General features: G+C 40.6%; 1 protein-coding gene across 1 annotated transcript in view; it reads right to left on the minus strand.

The window, feature by feature from the left end:
* Positions 1 to 3749: 3749 nt before the first annotated feature.
* The window catches only part of KCNQ1 (potassium voltage-gated channel subfamily Q member 1), a 328824-nt gene continuing 308112 nt past the window's right edge, over positions 3750 to 24461 (minus strand). The window contains exon 16 of the mRNA XM_036384322.1: positions 3750 to 4244. Coding sequence (XP_036240215.1) covers positions 4041 to 4244 — 204 coding nt within the window. The 3' untranslated portion in view covers positions 3750 to 4040. The remainder of the gene's footprint in view (positions 4245 to 24461) is intronic.

Here is a 24461-nt window from a genome sequence, read left to right on the forward strand (position 1 = left end):
AAAGAAGATCTTCCTGTGTTTTATTTTTTAATTTTTAAAAAAAAGCAGCTTGTTTTTTTGCCCAGACCGCTAAAGCTCACCAGCCTGGAATATTTCCATCTTCCTCAGAACTGATGGGTTCTGAGTCATCAATCAGCCCAGAGGTATCTGCTAGCAACAACAAACCTTAATTTGCTGTAGTAAAATGTCTGTTCAATCCACTGACATCCAAAGATTTCTGCCTTAGCTAGTATTTGAGCATAGCAGTGGCCCATTGTGTTATTTGAAATGAACCTGCTTTAAAGCAGAAGAGTGAAAATGAGTGATGGCCAGGCTCCTGATCTCCTTTTGTAAGGTACTATGTGGAAAGAAACCTATGCCCAGCCTCCTCTAACTGTTGGTTTGGCATCAGGCACTTCCAACTGAAACTCCTTGGGCTCGGAATAATTAAGGGTTTGCCTGTAGCAGGACTCCAGGGTGGGTAATTATTTATCTGAGAGTGGTACCTCCAGTCCCCAGAGGACAGGTCCCTTTGTGTAGGCACTGAGCAAACACACAGAGAGGGGCCCTCCCTTCCCGAGGAATTTGTGGTCTAAACAAACAAGTGGGCTGAGTGCAGGAGAGGGGGCAGCAGATGTGGCCAGGCAGGTGAAATGACTCGCCCTGAGGTCACACTGCAGATTAAAGCTGATGCCAGGCAGTGCTTCTGTCTTTTGAATCCCAATACAGTCCCCTCACAGGAGCCCAGATTTTGCTCATGAACTGAAACTCCTCCCCTGCAAAAATTCTCTCTACCTCCTGTGGATCTTCCTTTTGCAAACTTGCACATTGTCTGCCTCTGCTGCAGGCTGAGGCAGGGTAAGCTTTCATCACCACCTTTAGCTGGGCAGCCCCGTGTTCTGCCTCCTCCCCTATTCCTTGGCTTCCTACCATCCAGATCTGGCATCCATCTGGCATCCCCCTAGTAGGCTGGGGAAGCTAAGCCAGCTAACATTTTTTTTAGATGACTATTTTTTAACTTTATTTTTTTCATCAGGGATGAGGGTCTAGGTTAAACTTACACCAGTCTGGAAATGCAAACTGCTACTGAGCTGCTCCAAGAAAGATGCTACTTTTGCAGCTTCAGATGCATTTTATGCATTAACACAGCTCACAAAAATGGGGCAGATAGCTATAAAGTCAAGGTTTGGCCTACCTTACAGTTCCTTTGCTCCTCTTCAAGATATTTATGAACATTTCCTACTCACTTTAAAAACAGACACCAGTAGGAAAGGTTTTAGCAGAAACACATACTCACTGCATGCTGGCTACTTCAGGCTGCTCCAGTGTTGGACTGCTCAGCTCATCTTCCCACTGCTGCTGTTCTTTGGGCAAGAAAGATGCTGAGGCATCTGCTTCCAGGAGAAGTCATTGAGATATGAAGCCCCAGCAGGGCAGATAATTCCAGGCAGTCCTCCAAGCAGAGATGTCAGATCTGTCTCTGGTGAGCCCTTGTGGAAGGCTGGCTGCAGGCAGCTGCATGGCAAATTCCATGGTTCATTTTATTACATCCCTCTTCAACAGGGAAAAGGGATCATCTTCTTTTCCTTAGGATGAGGTGGACTGTAAGGTTTGAAGTAGTAGATCTCAGAGCTTTGTACTTTCTGAAAGGATCAGCTGGACTCAGGTGAGGAATCACTGACCTCACAACTGGCCACCAGCCTCAAAAACCTGTAAAATCTGGTGATTCCAATGAATCTGGTTCCAATGAAGACTTTCAGATAGTTATAGACAACTGACAAGAAAGGGACATCATGTTTTGCATTACATGTTTGCTGTGCCATGCTGCTATCACCAAGATTAGGTGTCAAACAGAGAATGGAGGTATGGTCTTGGGAACAAACAGGCAGGAATGGAAGCATTTTCTGATTGAAACAATGTCCCTAGAAATGCACAGACCTGTCTGCTTTCAGCCAGGGCTATGTGACACACCTTTCTCTCCAGTCATCCCAGCTGATAAAGTCCAGATTTTCTTTTATTTCTCTAGTGAAGAATCAGCAGAAGCCTTACAGTCATGCATTGCAAATAAGGTATACTTACACTGAACAGTGGGCTAAGAGAGAAAGGAGAAGAAAAGCCATCTGCTTTCTTGTGTATATCAAGTGTCTGGATTTTAGAATAACCAAAAGACATGGCACTCTTGTCCTGTATTTTATTAGGAAATTAACAGGCTGATTGATAACCTGAAATTACATAGTGAATCTCATTTAAAAAATGTTCAAAATCATGAGAATAATTTTGATTTCCATGAAAACATAATGCCCTGATACAATTCTCCTTTATGCCTGTAAATTTCTACACCCTTAACATTTATCTACTGTACAACAGAGAGGCTGGATAACTGTAACAGAATCTGGAAAGTTAAATACAGGATATTTAATACAGGACTTTCTCTGCAGTCCAAGTCAAAGAGATGAAATGTTGGAAAGAAAGCCCAGAATGTGAGAGTTCCCTATGAGAAGGTTCCCTGTGATCTAATTCATTATGCATCAGTATTTCAGATTAGTAATATTGGTCAAAAGACTGGTCATATAAACTGCTGTGCCAAGGTGTGAGGCTCTAGGGCATCCCCCAGGAGAGGGAGAGCACTGTGGGGCACAGGCTCTGCAGTGAGGGGAACAGGGTGCACTGGATGTGCAGGATGCTCAAAGTGCAAGAGCTGATAAATCTGTCTACATCTCATTTCCACAGCAGTTTGAAGTACCACTACCACCAGGCTGGACTAAAGAGCTTTTCCTGAGGCTGTCAGCTTTAAAGACTGATACAATTCAGGTGCTGAGTCTCTGCAAGGGCTTGGTAATTTCAGCCTTGGTAATCAAAGCCCAACTCCTGCTCACCTTGTGTGTGTGAGAGCTCACACTGAGCCAACACTGTTGGTTTCATTGCAATCATCCTGTGGGGCAGTGTGGTTCAGCCCCATGGGTCATAGCCGAGGCCCTCAATTCTCTAAATAAAGAGCTGGCACTTGTCAGTACCAACCCACTCTTGCAGGGGGTTGAGTTTCTCAAGACGTTATTCAAGAAAACATTAAAATTGCCGTATGTGCTGTGTGGATTAGAGATGCTTTCCTGAACTGAAATCCTGCAGGGATTATGGATGTTTTGTGAGTGGCCAGCTCAAACACTTGACCAGTGAAGTCCAGCCACTTCAGCCTCTAGTATTATTCTTGGCATCTGTAAGCTGAAAACCAGTAGATTTACGAAGTAGAAAGCCTTCCTTTTAAAATGCTCAGGACAAGTACATTCAGACCACTGTGTTTTCTATTTATATATAAATTCTTTGGCAACAATTTTCTAGAAAGCAGAATGATTTTTTTGCTATATAATACTTTATTGTCTCCCCATGAAAAACTGATATCTTAGAAAATCTATAGCACTTTCCACTATAAATAGTATTGTTCCAGATTAAGGATTAGTTCCTCCCTGAAGAAAAACAGATTTTAAAAATCTGGTCATTATCTGATAACTGTTTATGTAGTAACACTAAAATAAAACAGAGAAAGAAAATCATTCAGTATGTGGTTTGTTATTGTCTAGAATGTTAGTGTATGTTTATACAATAAAAACAACATAAGTTATCCTAGTTTGTTTTAAAAACCTTAGTAATAGAAATAAATTGCTATCTGCAGATTCATAAACAGAATGCATTTTTTTCCATCTAAGTTCAAGTATTATTAGAATATTATTATTACTATTATTATTATTATTATTACAGGAGCTCTAAATCCTTGCCATTTTGCCTGTCTTTACATCATTTTGGTCTTTTTGAGAAATAAGTTGTGATCATTTGTTCAGGAGCAAAATCATCGTGGAGCTTCCAGAAGTTTTTTTGCCTGGTGGAAGACAGCCCGGCAATCCTTTGGCTACTGTGGGTAACTTCAGCATGTTTGAGACTAGTGGTGTGGATACAGCAGTTGCACGATTTCTTGGTTGGCTGATGAACTTAATTTCTCCCTGGTTCTCAACACTCAGTCCCATTCAGAGGAGAAAAGTAGGAACAACCCAACCCAGCCTTGCACCACGTCAGGAGATGTCATCCTCGTTCCCTGCCGGTACTGTCAGCTGCTCGTAAGTGGGCAGGGTGTTGTTAGGGAGGAAAAGCTCGGAACTGACGCTGCTGTTGCCTCTCTGAGATGACCTGTTGTTGCCCTGATCCCCCTGCTGACGGGAAACCAGATGATGCAGCATGTCTGTGATGAGGTTCAGCTTCTGGTCCATTTGTGTGACCTACAAAGGCAAAGGGCCGAGTTGCTTAGGAGCAGCATGCAAGAAAATTGCAACAAACTGAGTGGCATATGTGTAATATTAATTAGGAATAGAGCAACCTCTGTGAAGATACCACGGATTCACAGTTCATCAAACAGATCATTAGGAATTTAATACAGGGTTGGATGGGGACAAGCTTGCTAATACTCACCTCTAGTGTATGCTTTGACACTCATTTTATATCTGGCTGAACACATGACAAATAGGATTTTAAAGAGATCTGCTGGAATAGAGAACTAAGTCCCAGAACTGAATTTCTGTGGGCTTTTTTTTGTTAGTATTGTGTCCTTTTTTTTTTTTTTTTTGGTTAAGTGATAAACTTGTAGCATGTTTCTATGCCCTAATAATACCAATATGCTCTAGTAAATAACTGCTTGACTTGCAGTGATCTAATCAACTCTTAAACTGGGATTGAGTGATGCTCTTTGCAATATTTGGGTTCAATTAACAACAACTCAGGCCACAAAATGCCCACTGGTGTTTTTGCTGCCATGAGTGAATAGCAGCTGGGAGCGGGACATGAGTCAGTTTTATGCTCTCAAAACCCAGTGACACAGCATTCCCTAGGATTGCCATCTGAAATGACATGATCCCCAGCAAGACAGAAACTAAGAATTCTAAGATGGCCTAAAATTAATTTCTTGACTGGGGGACTCCAGGTTCATCCTGTATCCATAATGCTCATTTTCTTCTTTAGACAGAGGCTCCTAAAATTATTTCTCTTCTCCCCCCCACCTCCTTTTTCCTGGTCTTTCTTTTAATGTTTAGGAGAAAATATAATTAAAAAGCTGATATCTAAAAGAGGTTAGGTTATGGATGTTTATTGGCATGTATCTGTGGTAGCCAGAGGAAAATTGAGAATTAGGTGTTTCTAGGAATGTCACTCCTTTTATCCGGCATTGGGAGTCTCCTCTCTGCACTGAGCAAAATATCCCAAGGGCAAGATAGGCACTTCTAGCTTCAAAGTCTTGCCCACTCTCTGACCCTTAGTGTGGTAAAAGCATTGAAATTAGGCAGTAAGACTCTGCCTTATGGCCTCCTAATAGCTTCTTCAAGCACAATAAGAAAGCCTTGATTTTGTCATTGCAGTCTCTGACCCATTGATCCACAGGGATCCCAAAACACTGAGTAAATTCTAGCAAAGAGATGTAGTACTTTTTAGAAAGGGAAAAGAAAGCAAACAGAAAAAAACCCCGTGATAGGAATAAATTGTTGCCTAAAATATCTGCTAGAAAGTACTGGAAGGCACATAAAACTGCCAGAGAGAGCATGAGTGGGAGCAATTTATATGTGCCTGGCTGTCATCCAAGTATCACACAGGATAGTAAAAGACAGTAAGGCTGAGCAGAACATCAACAAACCTGGAGGATTTCAGCAGAGACTAAAATGTTTTTCCACCATAGAGAAAATGCTGGGTTTTTTCAAACACTTTGTACAACTGGTAGGGAAGCAGATACAGTGATTTAAAAATATGAGGTGCCAGAGATTTATACTTTGCAGCTGGTTTTGAAAACATTAGGCAAAGCACCCTAGATGGTACATGAAACACTAGTAATTCTGGATGGAAATGGCTGTTGAAAGATGAGATTCTATGAAATGAGGAAGCTGAAGAACAGATAAGTTCAAGATTTCTAGAAGGAAACACAGATGGAAAACTGAGCATATCATCAGGTTCTCATGTCATCACTCTTTATTCCCTCCCTTAAAAAAAGACACATTTTGCCCAAATGGTGCCCATTACAGATGGCAAACTCATGATGCTCCAAGCGTCACAGCACAAATCAGTGGTAGTGAAACCTACAAAAATACCTCATTCCTGCATCCTCCACTGCCCAGGTATTGTTTTCTGAGACAACTCTGCTGGAAGGACTGCAGCGAAAGCCCCCACACAAACAGCTATCTTCAGAATGCAAAAGACAACTCTTCCTTCTACAAGAAATGTCTTTTTGCTAACTATTCTAAATGAACTGGGGGATTTTTATATGCATATGTGTCTTAATTTGTGATTCCAGGCAGGGATTACCAGAGGGAACACAGGCTGGAGATATATCTGGAAAACGTGCATTCATGAAACTCTTGCAGTGATGAACTATTAAACATGACAGTAGGTTGGACTGAGATCTGGATAGTCCTTCAACAGCTGTGCATCTTGGTGATGAAGTACTGGGGAGAAGTGAGAAGTGAATATTCTTGCTGGGAAATAAATTCCCAGAGATAATTGTCTAATTTCTTCTAGGCAACAAGGCCTGGCTGCTGCAGCTGTGGAGTGCAGGAGGCCCACAGAAGCAGAGGCAGGAGCTAATTGCTATTGAGCTGAGCCAGATGAGATTTAAAGTAAAGACCTTTGTCATCCATGCTCCTGCTCTTTGGGGTAGGGCTCTAAAGCCACAAAGATTTTGTGGAGGGAGGTCCAGAAAGCTGATTGTGTTTAGTTGTTGTTTAATCAGTTTTGCTTTCCATTTCCCAGGGGGTTCAGTGCCCCTGAAGGGCTTGCTCCAAGACACACTGGACTCAGTAGTAGATTTTGGCAAGCACAGATTCCCAGTGGCTTCAGTGGGCTCTGTACCGACCTTGGACTGAATTATCAATCCCAAATAGTAGTATATTCTTTGGATGTTACAAGAGAAGGTGCAGTCTGGATTTCTGTACATGGATCTTCTGCTTCTTGGGGCTCTATCAGAAAAGATGACATTGGCAAACAAGGCAGCAATGGGCCCCCATTTTTAATTCTGCCAAAGGAGTATCTGCCTAAAGGATGAGATATTTTGAAAGGAGAAGTAAGAGCCACCAGAAGGCAGCTTCTACTGTCATCACAGGCCTCTGATGTACCAGAAAAAGAGGCTTGCTGGTGAACAGCCTGGCTTATTAATGTGCCCAATCTGCCTGTCATCATCCAAACACACATCCTGAAATACATCATTCACTTGCTTGCTGCAGAGATAATTATACCCACTAGAAAAATGTCATTGTGTGCAATATCCTTTTTATTAAGCCAGCTTTAGGCAGTTAGCATGGAGAAATGTATCATCCCCCCTGAATCATACTTTCAAACACATTTACTTGATTAGAAATTAGCTCTGATGCCAGAAGGAATAAAAGTAAAGCAAACAGAAAAACTGCTGATGTTGCTCTAATCTTAACCGCTTTGAACAACTCTGATCTCTCTACTTAAAACAGCAAACATTGTTAATTACATAGAAAAATAACTCAGACTGATTTGTTTCCTTTAGGAAAAACTAAGTAAGCTCTTTGTAGCTGATTTATGTTTCATTAGAAGCATGATGTTTGGATGATCAGATTCTTTATATGCAAAATAATTTCCTTTGTATTTCACAGTTGTTGGGAAGAGGAAGCAGTGTTTGAAACTTCAGAAATTACACACCACAGTTATTCCTAAGTCTTACTGAAATATTGTATGAATACAAAATCTTTCCATCCTCTGAGTTTTGTTTAAAAAAAAAGCACAACTCCAAGGATCATAGATTGAGCACAGATGGAGAGAAGATTTAAACAATTTTGAATCTCTCTTAGAAATGAATGAAATCCCATCCATGCAGTGCACTGAGAAAAAAAAAACAACCCAAAACCAAATAGTTCCTCATGAAGGCTGAAAGGTTAGCACACAAATCTTAAATGGCACATTATGAGGAAAAGTTAAAACATGCAGTTATAATAGCCTCTCTCCATCTCTCCTGTAGGCTCCCTTCAGGTGCTGGAAGGCCACAAGTAGGTCACTCCAAGGCCTTTCTTTTCCAGGCTGAACAATCCCAATTCTCATACCCTTAGTGACATGCACTTACAAAGGTAATAATATTTGTAAAGGGATCAAAGGCATTCCAGGAGGTGCTACTGAAGAAGACAGAGACTGTTCTTGCTGAAAGAGTAAAATAATTTCCAATTAAAATTGTCTATTATTTTTTATCTATTAAAATTCTGCAAATCTTCATGCTGTATTAACTTGAAACACTTTTTAATTTTAAGCTTTCATAAAAAGTTCATGGTTTGATCCGGAACATAGTGTGTAGCAATGAATTTATTTCCTTGATTTTAAAAACAAAACAACCAAACCAAAACAAAACACAGAAGCCTGGTTGGCTCCAGGGACAGCTCCAGGGACAGAAGGGTCTCTTTTAAGCTCCCCTGTAATGGAGAACTAAAGGGTAGCACTTTGGAGACCTACTCCCAAAACTAATTATAGGAATTTACCAGGAAAAGGCAATCACAGACACAATTACAGAGCTGAGTGGAACAGTATTTTCAGCCATGGGAAGCTGAAGGACAAAATTTTGAGTTTGGCATAATTTCAGCCACAAAGACCACAAATTATTAATAGGTTATCCCAAGTATTGCTCCATAATCTGCAGAGATCAAGGTTGATTAATACTGTTGATTAAAGCTGTGTCATCTGCTTGTCATTCTCATCCTCAGAGATTTTAAAAGTAAATATTAAGGGTAAAAATCATAGTCCCTTTGAATAGAATGCTGTTTTATAACTACCTATGTTCTTAACACGGTTCGCTGATTAAACAGATTTTTTGTCCATAATGAAGAGAATTTTTATCAGCTCATTGCTCACTCAGTGAGTTCAGGGGGGCTGTCCTTGTTCTCAGTAAAGAGAGCCAAGCATGAAGCTGCTAAAGGAGAAGAGGGAAACCAGGATGCAAGCAACACTTGGCTGAATGAAAATGTGATAAAGGAAAATTTCAGCTGCTTTTACAACATTAAACTCCCAAGTCTGCTGCCCTGACTTAACTAACATTCATTCCTGTGGGTGCAGCTTTTTGGCTCAAAGAGAACTGATTATTTAAGGCACTTTTTCAAAACAGCCAAAAAAGATTGGGGAGACCTTCATGTATTCAGCACTTCTAGTGGCCTCTTACTAAGGAGGACCCTATTGTTCTGCAGTGTAGCAAACTTCTGGGGGATTAAAAAAATGACGCTTTCTTTGAGCATCTCTCCACATTGTATCAAATCTCTAATGTGTCTGCTGTTCAGTACCATACTGACTAATAAGGTAGCTTTATCTTTCATAAAAACACACAAAAAAGTCATTTCTGCCAACAGAATAATCACCAGGCACACCAATGACTCAGCTGGAGAGAAGATGAAAGGCAAAAAATATTCCATAACTTATGATACCTGTTAATGGCAATGTTATGAAGGAATGTATCAGTATCCAGTGGTACTTAACACTGAGACTGCTCTGGAAGAAAACGTGCTTATAAATCACAGTTGTCTTTGGTGGGATTCTTCCTATTTAAGTTCTTCAGAATACTTGAGGAAGCTTCAGAGAGAAACTCCCTGGCTCCTCTTCTTGCTAAGGCTCTCACATGTTGGTATCAGCATTTCTGTAAGTTAATGCTTTATGCTGGAGCATAAAAGTTAATGCTCTGAGGACAGGAACAGGAATGATGTTAGGAGGGGCTTTCTGGAGGAGCTCAGGGATAGGTATGGGAATCCTCACAGAGAATTGATTTTAAAGATTTCTCTATAATAGTGGCAGGAGAGACCAATGGTTTCAGTATTATTAAGGAACATTTCTTTCTTCAGGTGCATGATTCTTCAAAAATCATAGAATGTGCCTCCCTTCCATTTGCAATGCCCAAGATCCCAGATTCTTGCAAAACCCCCTATCAGAACTTCCATCTTTGATGTGTTTACTTTGTTGCCTGAGATGAGGCAGCAGTTTTGCTGGAGGTTATATTTCTGCCCCTGAGGTGTTTAAAGGAGAATGTAATCTGCATGAAGGGAGATTTGCTCTCCAGACTGTCTGTACTTTCTTTGAGAGTTGGACAAAGAAGAAAATATGTGTGTGGTGTCCAGGGGAAGGATAGAAGAAGTGGAGCTAGTGAAAAAACACTACTGTAAGACTGATCATTGCTCAGAAAACAGGAAGGCTGAGGTTCTGAAGAACAAGATTGACAGGTTTTGAGGGTTGCATGAAAAAGAAGTCTCTTTCTAGTCAATGAAAACATATGAACACTGTAACCACTGTCTTAACCACTGACAAATAAAATGGGTATTTTTCAGACAAAGTGTATCTTTGGAAAGAAAGGCACTTGCTACACCCTGAGTTCTAAAATCAGCTCTCTTGCCTAAAGCTATCAGTGACAATCTCTGCTTCGACGTACTAAAAATGGTTCTGTTTTTTCAATAAACTGAGATTGTTGCTGCTCTCGTCTTGCTGTGTATTTTTATAGGAAAATATTTATCTTACACTTCTCAAAAGCATAAAAACCATCTACTTTTTGTAGTAAGAGCCCTTGAACAGCTGCTGAGAATTCGTCATTGATCAGGGTGTGCTGCCTGTGCATTCAACAGGGGGGGATGATGCTGGGGAGAAAATTCTGAGCCATGGAGCCAGGATCAGAGCTCAGCAACAACCAGGATTTATAAACCAGTTGCTGGCTCTGATTCTCCAGAAGTTATCTTGCTATCAGTGAACTATTACAAAGGGCTTGACTTCTACAGTAAATTCCTAATGCACTGGAAAGAAACTCAGTTTTGTACCACAATTTTTAAAAATTGCTTTGGGAATTAAACAGCAACACCAGCATGTAGCCATTTGATTACTGACTGTAATACTTGTGGCATTATAAAGTAGTTTTTGTTCGTTTGAAGAATTTTGTTCTGGTTGTGCAGCACAAGATCTAGGGTAGCAAATGCTCAAGCTATAGGAAATGGGAGAAATTACATGGTTGATTTATGCATCTGTTCTTTCTATTAGGATTGGGAAAGCAATTTTGATTAGCAAGTAACTAAACTGCATAGAATTATTTTTCTTTTCCAAATGTTCTTTTTCTCAAAGAAAAGCATGTTTTTCTAAAAGCTTCCTCAAAGTTTCTGGAAATATGACACCTCTGGTTAACTATTCACTCAGCTCCATTTCTTTAATGATTCTTAGGAGAGGGTAGGTTACAACTATGATGTTGTTTTTCAGATTAGGTGTCTCCCCTGAATTATATTTGAAACCAGTGGCAGTAAGAGACATGCTCTGATGGGTGAAAAACTGATATGAAAAATCCACTTCAGTAATATGTGATGGAATAAATAATACAATATGAAATACAGCAGACCAAATAAAGAATATTAGCAGCAGGTTATCAAAACTCTCTTCTATGATACTGCCACTTTTCCCTATGAAGAAACAAGCACCAACAACAGATGTTGTGCTTATGTAAGAGAGCAATTCCTTTAAGATTTTAAAAATTTTGAGGAATAAGTAGAAATCAAAGGTTACAAACAAATTAGTTTGGTTTTTTAGAGGTAACCTTCATAAGATTATTTGTCTATAACTTGCTGCTTGACTAACAGAAGCAAGGTAAGATGAATACAAACCACTCCTTCTAACGAAGTGGTCACTAGGATGCTGGCAATTGGGAGAATTAAATTACAGGAGAATGAAATGCATTTGGTCATGGACTGTTAGGGAGTGTAAGACCTTGAAAGATTTTGGAACAGCGCTTCTTTTAGGAATTTTTTTTTCTGGGTTCAAACTGGAAGAGGGGCAATTTAGGCTAGGTGTAAGGAAGAAATTCTTTGCTCTGAGGATGGTGAGACTGGAACAAGCTGCACAGAGAAGTTATGGATGCCCCATCCCTGGAAGTGTTTGATGCTAGGTTGGATGGGGCTCTGAGCAGCCTAGTCTTGTGGAAGGTGTTCCCATAGCAGGGGGTTGGAACTGGATGATCTTAAGGTCCCTTCCAACCCAGGCCATTCTATGATGATTCCATGATTCTTTTAGAAGTGGAGAGGATTCAGAAAGGCTTGAGGGCAAAAATGTTGGGAAGGGATGACCTAAAATGCTAGTAAATCAAGATAGGAATGAGCACCATGATGGATGTGACTGCAGGAGATGGTCAGAAGCAGGACTGGAAACAGCTGCCACTGAAGAAGAGAGCAGAGAACTGGGGTCTCTGTTCAGCGCTTTTCTTGCCATTATTAACAACTTGCAAAAATATTTGGCTTCTTTAAAGCAACCAAACTGTTGGAAATCAGCTTTTCCTGAGAGTCTTTCTTAGTTCTAGGTGTAGTCTTGGGCCACGAGGCCCATCTGCTGCCTCACCACTCCCCAGGCCTGTCCTGCTGGCCTCCCAGCACTCTGTCCATGCCCAGATGTTTGCAATGCTCGCAGATCTATCTGGCATCCAGAAAGCTATAGCCAAGCAATTAAAATTTGTGGTTGACTCTTGTTTTAGATAAATCAGATGAGACTTAAAACACATGGAAATTTTCAAGTTAGAACAGCATCCAAAATCTACAGTCTTTGGCCCAGCACTGCCTCAGGATACAGCAATTTTTTTTTCTCTAAAATATTACAAAGGTCAGATTTTTTTTTAACCCTTTCCTCTAAATTAGCAGTGTATCAGTAGATAAACAAGGGAGTTTGGAATATTTTTCCCTCCTTGCATGAAGCCAGGAAAGTGAAGGTGAGGGTCTTGTCTCTAAATATAACTTTCATCAGAAACTACCAAAGATGATCAAATCCCCCTATCCTATTAACTGAATACTCTGATATTTTCAAGAATTAGCTTATCTTTATTAACTATAGCCCCACCTTCAGGAAACAGTATCTCTCTGACCAGATGCAACTTTCCTCCCTCTCAGTTTAAAGATAAGACATGAGTTGGCAAGAAGGGAGGGATTCTTTCTTTACAAGTGAATCAATGATACCAGAAGTATTAGAAGTTAATGTATCTGCAAAAATTGCTGGATATCCATCCAGCACCATAATCATAAACAGCTTCCCGAATTATGCTTAAATTGAAATCCAGCCTTACGGAGGATGGGAAACAGGCTTGAGATAACAAGAAATATAGTGGAAATATTGATCAAAGAAACTAGGAAAAAAAAAGCCCCTTATCTCTCTGTAATAGTTTGAATAGAATAAATGATGGCCATATTCAGGGCCAGGAGTTGGCCTTTGATGATCCTTGTGGGTCCCTTCCCACTCAGGATGGTCTATGATTCCATGTTTAGTGCATCTGCAGCACTGTGCAAACCTGCGTGCACCTAAGCACAGCAGATAAGTCCTGTTATTGCCAGCACAGCGTGGGGGAAACTGAGGCAGCACAGCCAGCAGCCCACCTTCAGATACAATAACCATTCCTAACATCAGCTTGGATGAGTGTCTCTAACAAAACCTTGAAAATACTCTCCCTGTCCTGGACACATCTTCCAGTCTCAAGGAAAACCTCACAGCACCTTTCTGGTTTCTATTATGGAGACAGGGGTTGGAAAACAGGTTGCTTTCTCATTCTCAATCACATTCTTGTCCAGCAAAACGTTTCTCCGCAGGGTCCCTCTGGTTGAACACCCTGGTACCTATCTGCAGAGGAAAGAAAGGCTCTCTGTTTGGCTAACAGGCACTTGTATTTCAGATGCTCCAGCTCCACAGATGTGAAGAAAACTCCCTGTGGCTCTTGCCTCTGGAGGACCCTTTCTGCTGGCTGCGCCACAGAAGTACAGCCTCTGAATATCACTCCATATTTTCCTTGTCAGGAGTTTGGCTGTCAGACAACAGCTTTCCCCAAGCTGTAGATTCCCGTTCCCCGTGTGGAACAGTGGCATATTTACAGCACTTTGGGGTTAAAAAGTGTAGAGTACAAGACCCAACTGGCATAAAAATATGTCCAAAACTCCTCTCCCCAACAAAATAAACCCCAAACCAACCCAACCCCCACTGTCCCCCTCCTCCCAATAAAGAAAACAAAAGTGACTAATCTTGACCTCTCTCCAAAGGGGAATGTTTTGCTTCTTGAATCCTTGGCTCTGGCTCTTGTATGATACTGGGACTATGACTAATAACCTCTTGCCAGAGTACTGCTGATAATTTCACCTTTGAGTAGCTGTTCTCATTCTGGACCATCACAGTATGCACTTAAGTTGCCAAGATTTTATTTAAAAAAAAAACAAAGAGTAAGATATACACTCATAATCCCCTGTGTTAGAAATACATTTTTCAGCTTTAACTGTAAGGTTTTGCCTGACAATTTTTCCTCCTTCCTCCAAACTGTTATTTTTCAGATGCCTGCTACGAAATGGTTCCCTTTTTCCTTCCTTTCCCTCAAACACTTTTTCTAATTCAAAACAGATTTGAGACTGCTGCTCTTTTTAAAGCAAATCTGCCATGTATCATGTCGTGTTAGGTCAGCACTGCTTATGTTATGCTTTGCACTTCACCCAAATGAGGCATCCATGCTGCTTTTCAAAGGGAATAAAGCCAGACTAGGTGTAGTGGCTTTCATAGCTGGAACAGATCCACAGGTTATGGATCTGATCTTATGGCATGGCACTGCGAAGGACATCACTATCTGCCTTTTTACTCAAAAAGTTAAAAGCAAAGGTAACTTCAACTGTTATCTCAAAAAAGTGGGTTTTTTTGGCCAGGTCCTTTTCAGCATCCAGATTCTACTAATTATTTATAATTTGATAGTTACTATATGGGCAAAAGGGCATAAACCCATTAGTACTTAAAATGAGCTTAAAAAATGAGTAACCATATGATGACTTCTGCAGCAATCAAAACTGGAAAGGTAAAAAGAGTGGGGGAGAGAAAGGGAGAGAAGCAATTACAACAACAGTGAGTTTTGAGTGAGTTTTCCCTGAGGGCTGCTGGTAATTAAACTAACGGCAACATGAATCTCTGTTTGATGTGGTCATGAATATGTTTTCAAAAGAAAAATCTTTAAAAAGATTCTTTCAAGAGAAATTTTTAGAGAACAAGCTCAGCATGAATAATTAGACCAGAAATACTTTGATAAATATTATTATGGGGAAGTCATTTATGGGCCATGGCATCTGTAGGTTAGAAATCCTGATGATAAATAAGGTGGCGAGTTTGCACCCATTTTGAACACACAAAACCAGGGCTGTGTTCCTGTTGGCTTGAGCCTGCTCCTCAGAAAGGAGGCGGCCTCTTGTTTTGCCATTGCATTAAGCTTTACAAAGACACAGATGCAAGACAGAAAATTTCAGTGGGAAAGCTCAGTGGAACGAAAGAAAACCACACACAATTCCAAAGGCACTTTTCATTCCCAGGGGCTGCACAGAGATCAGAGGTGAAATTCAGTGGTGATAAAAAGTCTGTGAGCCCACTCTACTCCCCCAGCCTTTCGAAACATCATTCAATTCTGCTGAAATCATATCCCTGGAAATATCTCCTTCAGAAACTTCTGAATATAAAACCACTTGCATTTTGTAGAAATTTAAGCATCCAGCAAAACCCGCTGAAATCCAGAGAAGATGCAGGTGATCTGCACCCTCTAAAATCAACGGACATCCCAAAGGCACATTTCATTTGTTTCATTTGAGCACTTCAAAAAGTGGAGGCAGCTACAATCAATCACAAGCCAGCAAATAACCAATGAGTGAACTAGAATGTAATATATTTACCAGTGGAAACTCATGTTTACAAGGAAAAGAAACTGCTTGTTGGCTGTCATGGTGTTATTCATAAAGGCAAACTAGGAGATCTTCGGGATACCAGGAGCAAAACTACAACAAAGGCAACCAACTGCTAATGAAGAAGGGTTTTCAGTCAAATTTCATGGGTCATACAAAGTCATTACCATGCCTGCAGGAGTTCAACAGCTCTGCCAGTTGAATTCGGGGGGAATGAAGTGATTATTTTGTTACGCATTTTGTAGTTTTAAACATTTTTGCTTAACATTTCAAATTCTGAAGCCAACCAGCTATGCAAGAATATCAGCTTCAATTTCCAGAGTTAACTTCTGACCAACTTTCTTGCAGAGGAAACCTCAAAAACAGGTCTTCTCTATACACCAAGGTACCAAAACCTAGATTTTAAAGACTCATATCTGTTCCCTTTTTTTCCTACTGCTTAAATAAAACCTTATGGTGTTAAGCCAGTTTCCCAAGACTTTGGAGGCTTCATACATTTTGAAAACTAAGAGACAGATAATTTGACTGCTACTGGTGGCAAGTTCTGCATGGGTTAACTTTCCCAATTCATTGCAGATTTCCCTCTGGTTTTGAGTCAGTTAAAATATCAAGGCTCTTTTCCATAACATTTTAAGCTATAATGCCTTCAAAAGTAAGCAAATGTTCCTGACAAAATAACATGGTTGAAAAATGTAATGGATGACCAAGATAACAAAAAATCCTTAGTGCATTTCTTTGTCAGTAACTTCTTCTAGGAATACAGCCAGGCTGGGCATTTGTTTGGATGGTAAACCATGACTCAAAAGTGGATCTCTTGGCAGCACAAGCAACTGCACTGTGGTGGAAGCAAAAGGCTCACAGTCTTTCCTAGCTGATTAATCATTGTGACAGGCTTGAAGACTAAATGATCTGCCCAGCTCCAGATGTTAGATGTGCATCCACTTCTTACTCTTCTGGTTCTTAGGCAGTAGCCTGAATTGCTCATTCTGAAGATAATGATGGCCATTTACTGTTCAAAACTAAAAAGAGCTTTGGGCTTTGTAATATTATATTATGATAGAGGAGGCTACTACACAAGATCACACAGCACATATAGTCTAGACATGATGAAATGCTGGAAGACTCTTCAGGCAGAGGTGGTGACAGTCTTGACCATAAAGCTTTGTGACATTCCCCCTCTCCATTTCCCCCCTCCAACCAGGACTGTTATAATCGCACAGAGGCAGAGCATGAACACGTGGCTGGCTCTCTCCCATCCAGCCCCTGCCATCGAGGGCTGCACTATCCCTGTTAAATCAATAACAAAATGCAGCTTCTTAGTGATGGGGAGGCAGCATCTGTTTCACAGCACAGGGTAACACTCCTCAGCCTTTACAGAGAGGAACAAAAAGCAGTGATACAGTGAAAGCAGGGGAAAGCATCATGGGGGCATAAAGAAGGTACTGAATCCTGTCTGAGACAGCCAAAGAGCTCTACAGGATCTTCAGTAGCTGCAAGTCACGAGATACATCGTCACATAAAGGGTGCTCCTCCACAGAGAGGGACCAAGTCTGTCTTGGGCATTCACCAGGGAGACTTCAGTGACAGTGGCACTCCAGGAAGGGAACAGCAGAGAGTCAGCACCCTGTGTCTGAGGCAAGCTGCAGCCTGCTCCTCCTGGAGATTGATCATGGCTGTTCACAGGGGCCAGACCATGCTTTGCTTGGAAGATCTGGGTATCACCACACGAACTGGTTTAGCTGCAGGCATTTCCTATTTTCTCTGCATATTTTCCTCGAATGAGGGAAAAAGGTTACTCTGGAGTAATTTGTTTTCTTTGTTCTGTTAATCTCTTTTGTTAAGTAGTATTTTTGCCCCAGTCCAATAGATAGACTAATCAGCTACTCAGGAGAAATTCATTCACCCCTAATCATGCAAACTTTGAAAAAAGTTGTCACATAGTACCTACTAAGGACTTTACAGATTAAAATGCCAACATAATTCAGAATTAATAAAGATTTTTTCATCCATTTTCACGGGTGACTGTATGTGATTTGACTAACAGCTTTAGCTCTGACACATCTGCTCTGAAATGTGAAAGAGCTTTACTTCAGTCTCAAACATCACAGCTCCTTTAGGGTGCAAGATGCTTCTGCTCCTAATACCTGAACTGTTGATTTATATTTTCATGGAATCACAGAATGTCCTGGAAGGGACCCTAAATATCATCTTATGGTTTCAACACCCCTGCCATGGGCAGGGACACCTTCCACTAGACCAGGTTGCTCAGAACCCCATCCAGCCTGGACTTGCAAATACCATGGCCATCAAGAAATAAACTTTTCAAGTTATATCTAAGTTTTAAGATAAATCCAGAACAGCAGTGGGAATAACAAAGATTATAAACATGATCAAGTGCTTCTGTTTTCATTTTTGACTTCCAAGCCTCAAAATGTTTATCACACTCAGTAGTCATGGCTGAGGAAATGGAAACAACAGAAAGTGAAATGGCTTGCCTCAGGTTCTGCAGAAAACAATGTCTGAGCCAATAACAGCACCTACACTGCCTGAGACCCCCACAATAACCACACCAGTGCATGTTTCTAGAAGGGACAAGGACTGTCATAATGACACAAGTGTCTGACACTGCCTCTTAAAAGCTGACTTTCAGAGAGGACACAGGAGGTCTGGTTGCACTTACTCTTCTCTGGCTCAGGGAGTACTCACAGTGCACATGTGCCAGTGAGTGCACCATGTGGGACCAGCTCTGATATGCATTATTTATACAACAGCTCTACTGACTTAAAAACTAATAAATCCACAGCCTGCAGATGATGTGCAGACACACAGACACATCATCACAAATATAACTTTATCGTGATTCTTTGTGTTTTCCTCCCCTGTTGCTGCACAACAGAGCATCTAGTACAATAGCAAAATAAGCCTCTGGCTAAAGCTAAGCTTGTTCAAATCACAGCATCTCTCCAATGCAATAGAAATAAGTGCCATTTTCCAGGGAACCGTTTCTACAGGAATATTTCACGCAGAGGAAACGCTGTCAAGCTTGTTTGCAATGCCTTGCTGCAAAATGCTCCACACTTCCCTTACTCTCTGAGTGCCCTCGACTCCTGGTGAGCTTTTCACTGAGGAAGATCCATGTATTTGGATAGAAGTGAAGCACATAGTCTGTAACTTTGCACAATACAAGTGAAAGCACAATACAAGAGGTCAAAATGAGGTTTCTCTCCTTATGTATTGTAATTATGGTCTGTTTATAATTCTACAGTTAATTTAGGGCTTGTATGTCCCCGCTGGACAAAGCAGCTTGCCCTGTGTGGAAAATGACATTAACTCAATCTTTGCAGACTGTCCCTGAGCCTCCAAATGCTTTTGTTAGTACAGTGAACACCTGTACTAATTACGCACTTCACTCACTTGGGGGTCACTGCTCATGGCAAAGGTTTTAAATCAGCCACCCCAGGAGACAGACATCATTATATTTCTGGAGCAGTCATTCCAGTGCTGCAAAACTAGGCAACCCTGGAAACAGATTCACACTCTGAAGTCTCTAAAGGTGAAAGACTGGGATACCCCATTGCTGGACACAAAATACTGGAATGAATAGAGGAAATGAAGAGAATAATCAGAAACTGCTGTTGAAATCTGAAGTTTAGCACTATTTTTAGTGATTCTGTGATTCTTCTGACTTTCATATTAATAACATTTTTTTCCCATCTCTCATTATATACCAATGCCTGACACAGCAAAACTTGTAAGCATTGGAGAAATGCTAAATAATTTAATTTTACTCACTTTGTGATTCACATGTGCTATTTATGCACCCAGTTATGCTGGAACTCAAATGCCAAGGTCAGCATTCATTTCTTTCACTGATGTAGTTCCCCATGAAGTCATGTTCAGTCCTTCCTAGAAAGTCCCTGTTCACACTGATGCTAATCAGCACTGGTACTTCCCTTAGCTCAATATGCAAAACATGCAGAATCAATGGCACATTATGTGAAAACCAGCATCTAAGTGGCTGCAGGGGGCAGAGATATCTGCATTTCACATTACTCTTCTCCTAATCACTGCATGTAAAAGCTGTCAGCAGGTTTGTCACTGGGAAATCACAGAGCAGAAGGGTACTTTAGGTAGGTGCTGCCTTCAATTAAACACACGCCAAGGTGTCATGCTGCCCCCAGTACCCAAATAACAACAGCATTTTCCAAAGACAAGAAGCACTGAGGGCATGGGCAGAGGTCTCCATCCAGCTTTTTGCAGCTGCTCTGTGCCCCAGTGCCATATATAGGGTAAATAAAAGGGAAGCAGAGGCAGGATTTGTTCAGAAATAGCAAAGAACAGGAGCCAGGGCAGAAAAATAATGGAGAGCCAGGGCAGAGAAGGGATCCTTGAAGGATTTGGCATCTTCACAACTGCCTCCTATGTGAATGCTAAAAAGGATGCAAATGACCAAATACACAAATTCTTCCTAAAGTGCCTAGGAACTATAACATTCAAGCTAAAGGCAATGAATCAAAATATTTTCTATCAAATTATCTCCAAACTCTTTAATCTGTACTTCATCTGTACAAGCACACAGCATAAATTTTCATGGACATGTAGATGCAAATTTTTTCTACCATTTGTGTGACCCTTTTCAGCCAGATTCATTAGGCAACGTTGGAAAAACAATAATGCCTTTAGCTCTGTGTACTGCATGAGCCCCTCTCTCTCCCTCGGCTGACTCAGGAACGGGACATGTTTTGCAACAATGTCGCCTAAATATACAATAGTCCCAGTTCACTCCTCTTTCATTCCAGAGTAAATGAGGAGTAAACTTATTGATGTCAATGGGATTAAGGTAATATAAATGCCCTGAAAAGATGGATCACAGCTAGCACTCAGAAGAGCACACTCCAAAGGTTTGTCCACTCGCACGCAACATATCCCCTACAGTAACAGAACCTAGTAAATGACACGTCACTGCAAAGAACTCCTGTGACTAAATGGTGCATTGTGTAAAGCAAACCTTTCTTCAGTGCACAGAGACAGTCTTTTCTTTTACTTTTTAAAACCCAACCCTGTCATGCAAATTCTAGCCAAGCCTTCACTGTTCTGTTATTCAAATTTCTTAAAACTTCACAGCTTCATAGAAAATATACTATTAAAAAAAAAAAAACGAAAACAACAACTTAAACAGAAAACACCAAACTTGGCAGGGAATATTCAGACAAACTATAGTCTTGGAAAAGAAATTGCAAGGTTTCTAGAATACACTGTAAAAGTAATGAAAACCAAAAGTTTATCTGAAGTGTAATTCAAAGAAATGTGTTTGCATTGTTTTCAGATAAAACAATCCTGAGGCCATGTGTAAAAGTCCTGAACTGCAGGACAGTAATGAGTTTGTGAATCAGGACCGTAAATTCCCTTGCTGTGAATGTGGGAGCCATCAGGAGCACACAGGATTGAGTCAGCACTTACCGAGGCACATACATACAGCCCAGGCCACTCAAGTCTCCCAAGTGCCATTTATCATTTCCTGACAGAACAGTTTCTTGGCAAGCCTCCTTTAAAAACAAATTTTTTCCAAAACAACCAACCATTCCAGCAGGCTATGAATACCACCATAATTTGGTCTATTTTTCATATCAAGTAGACTATGGGCTCTGGTTTTCAGTTAATTAAAGAAACCTTCTTTTCAGATTTCCAAACGTCGTTTGCAGCAGGGTAGAACCCACAGTGAGCCAGCCCTAAAACAGTGCCAGTTACAGACTGAACTGTATGGAAATGGAAGGAAAATCCCCAAAACATAAATAAACCCAGGGTTTGAAGTTGCAAAGCCCAGCTTACATAACACCAAATTTGGTTGCCCTGCCAAACTGTTAAATTTGGTCTCAGATGAAAATTGCTGTCTTGGGCTTGACTGTGTTTCATTCCCCTGAATGTGTAATGGCTCTGAGCTGTCTGTCGGAATTTGAACTCCAAATGTTGTTGTTGTTATTAATTATTATTGCTATTCCTACTACACACTAATAGCACTTCAGGTCCACACATACAGAGAAGCAGCCCTTGCCTTGAAAAATGCATGATCTAAAGAGATGAGATAAAACAAGGGGTGGAGCAAAGATCAGATTTTCATTCCTGTTTTAAACATATGCAACTGAGATATGGAGGGATTAAATGTCTTTCCTGTGCTCACACATAAAATATCTGGGGCTAAACCTAGGAACTGAACCAATGTTTTTCAGTTCAAACCAACTTCATCTTGCTTCATTAACCCTTTACTTACTAACTACAAGTCTACTCCAACCTGTGTTTATAAGCTGAGATCTCAGAGCTGCGTTCAGTCCCTAGGGACAGAGGCTCCAAGCACAGAGGGGAAACAGCAGCCCTCTGACCTCTTGCAAGAATATATATGCTCATTTAGCAGTAGTTACTCAGGAACTTATCACCTAAAGCTTTAGAAAAATACAGCTTAGGAAATAAAGTCCCATATTCTGATTTCTTATTTAGTGAAGGAAGTCTGGATTCTGCTGTTTCTCTGCAGAGTTCTCTATGCAAGCAGCCACAGAAACAACAAACTGTGCCATGCTTCAGGGAAAAAGTAAATAGTCACTTAAGGGATTTCTCTAAACATCTGACCTGCAGCTTACACATTCTTACTAAAAAAAAAGAAGGGAAAGAAAGAGTGGTTATGCATCTTTCAGTAAAGAATTCTATTACTTGGTCTTCAGAAGAGTTTTGTCAGCCTAAGTGATGTGACCATTTAGATGGGGAGCCTGTTCCAGTGTCCAACCACCCTCTGGGTGAAGAATTTTTTCCTGATGTTCCACTTGAACTTCCCCTGCTGCAACTTCATTCCATTTCCTTGTGTTCTGACACCAGTGGCCAGAGAGGTGATCAGCACCTCCTCATCTGCTGCCCCCCTTGCCCTAAGAATGTCTGATTTTGGATGCTTTCACTTTGGTCAAATAAAAGTCAAGGTTTTGTTTTGTTGTTGGTTGGTCCATTTTTTAATTTCTTTTTTTTTTTTAATAGAGTAAATGTACCTGGGATTCAACTCCAGGTACTCCAGATGAATTTCAACTCTTCATTCCAAAATATGGATATAGGAGAACATCACAAAACACTTACTAGGTTTAAAAAATAACTACAATAATATGCAGAAAAGGATGTGTCTCTTCCTATCTTTTTGCTAGGAATAGCTGAAGCTTTTCAGCTGAAACATTCCCATAAATTTTAGTCTGACATGCCCCAAATGGAAAACTTCAGGTCAGCTGGCTAAATATGCACACAATTAAAATAAAGTCTTATAGTAGGTAATGTCTTACCAAGTTTTGGTAAATATTTGAAGCACTCCTGATAGCCAAAAACAAGAGGTGTGTCTGCATATTAAACCCTAAAATACAGTTATGGAAGACAAACTGCTTCACTACTTGGCTTCAGTATCCCATTTTTGGTTACTTTTGCAGAAAAAAAGGGCTGCCATTACATGCGTTGGTCAGAAAACAGAATTTCTATTGTATGGGAAATTATGGCATATCACAGTTTTTTTTAACCTCTAAAAATATTGAGATATTTCAAGGAGTGGAGCCGGCAAACTATTTTAATTTGGAAATGCATCAAGTACTTTAGCTTAATAATGAATGCTGACAGTACTGAAATGTTTCATTAAAAGACTAAAAAGTCTATCACTGTTCCAAAGGGCCTGAAAGGAATAAAAAGACAACAAAGCAGACTAAGTACAGCCTTTCAATGTCCTTGGATTAAAATGCTGACCACAATGAAAAAGTCTAAATCAATGATTCCAAGATTCAATGGAAAATGTTATTCAAGTAGTCCTCTTCACATAAGACAACAGAGAGGATTCTAACGGAACTTCTTTTCCCAAAAAGGCTGATTTTTGCCACCTCTGACTAAAATGGGGTGTTTAGGACTTCTTACTATTTGAATAACATCTCCTCTCCATGACAAAGTCCGTCCATTTCTCTGTCCTTACTTGCCACCAGCTTGCCCTTCTAAAATGTTGCCCCAAGTACCTGCACACTGGGGAAGCACTTTGGAGAGGCTTCTGAAGAACCACCTGCCACAAGGGCTATCAATTTGAAAATAATTTACAAAACTGCAGAATTGCCTGTTTCTCTGAGTGGCTCCAACTAGCTCTTTCCAGCAGAAATCCCTGGGGAGAGGAACTGGTGTTCCCTGTACAGAACTGCAACTGCTAATGCTGCACAGTAATAAGATTGCCAAAAAACCTTTTGAGTTTTTAGATGATTGAAGTGTACCTTTTAATCTCCAGCTTTGCTCAGGGTGAACAGGCAGCATGTTTTACCTGGGAGTCTGACATGCAGACTGTGCAGTGGGGTCACTGTGAAAATACAGTGGGATGGAGGTTCTCTAAAGCTAGCTAGACATTTGCCATTGACTTTAAAATCAGCAGAAGCTCAGTCAAGAATAATTAATTTTTATCAACAACACACTTTAGGATTACTCCCAAAAGCATTCAGGTCAGGGCAGACCCTGAAGGTGCTTCAATCTGCACAATTAGTGTCAGTGTTAGTCTACGTTTTCAAATTTTGACTAAAAAAAGTCTCTCCAAGACTTTTAGTAGAAATGGATGGAAAATATAAATCCATCCAGTGATTAGAGGTGAAAATTTTCCATTAATCTCTGGTCTTACTCAGTTTCAGTGATACAAGAAACCATCTTGATCCTATAGCCCAATTTGTTAAGCCAGTTCTTGTACACATTGATCTGATTACCAGGGAAAACACAGAGGGAAAAGAAAACAGTAAG

Source organism: Molothrus ater, chromosome 6, assembly GCF_012460135.2.
Source record: "Molothrus ater isolate BHLD 08-10-18 breed brown headed cowbird chromosome 6, BPBGC_Mater_1.1, whole genome shotgun sequence".
Lineage (NCBI taxonomy): Eukaryota > Metazoa > Chordata > Aves > Passeriformes > Icteridae > Molothrus > Molothrus ater.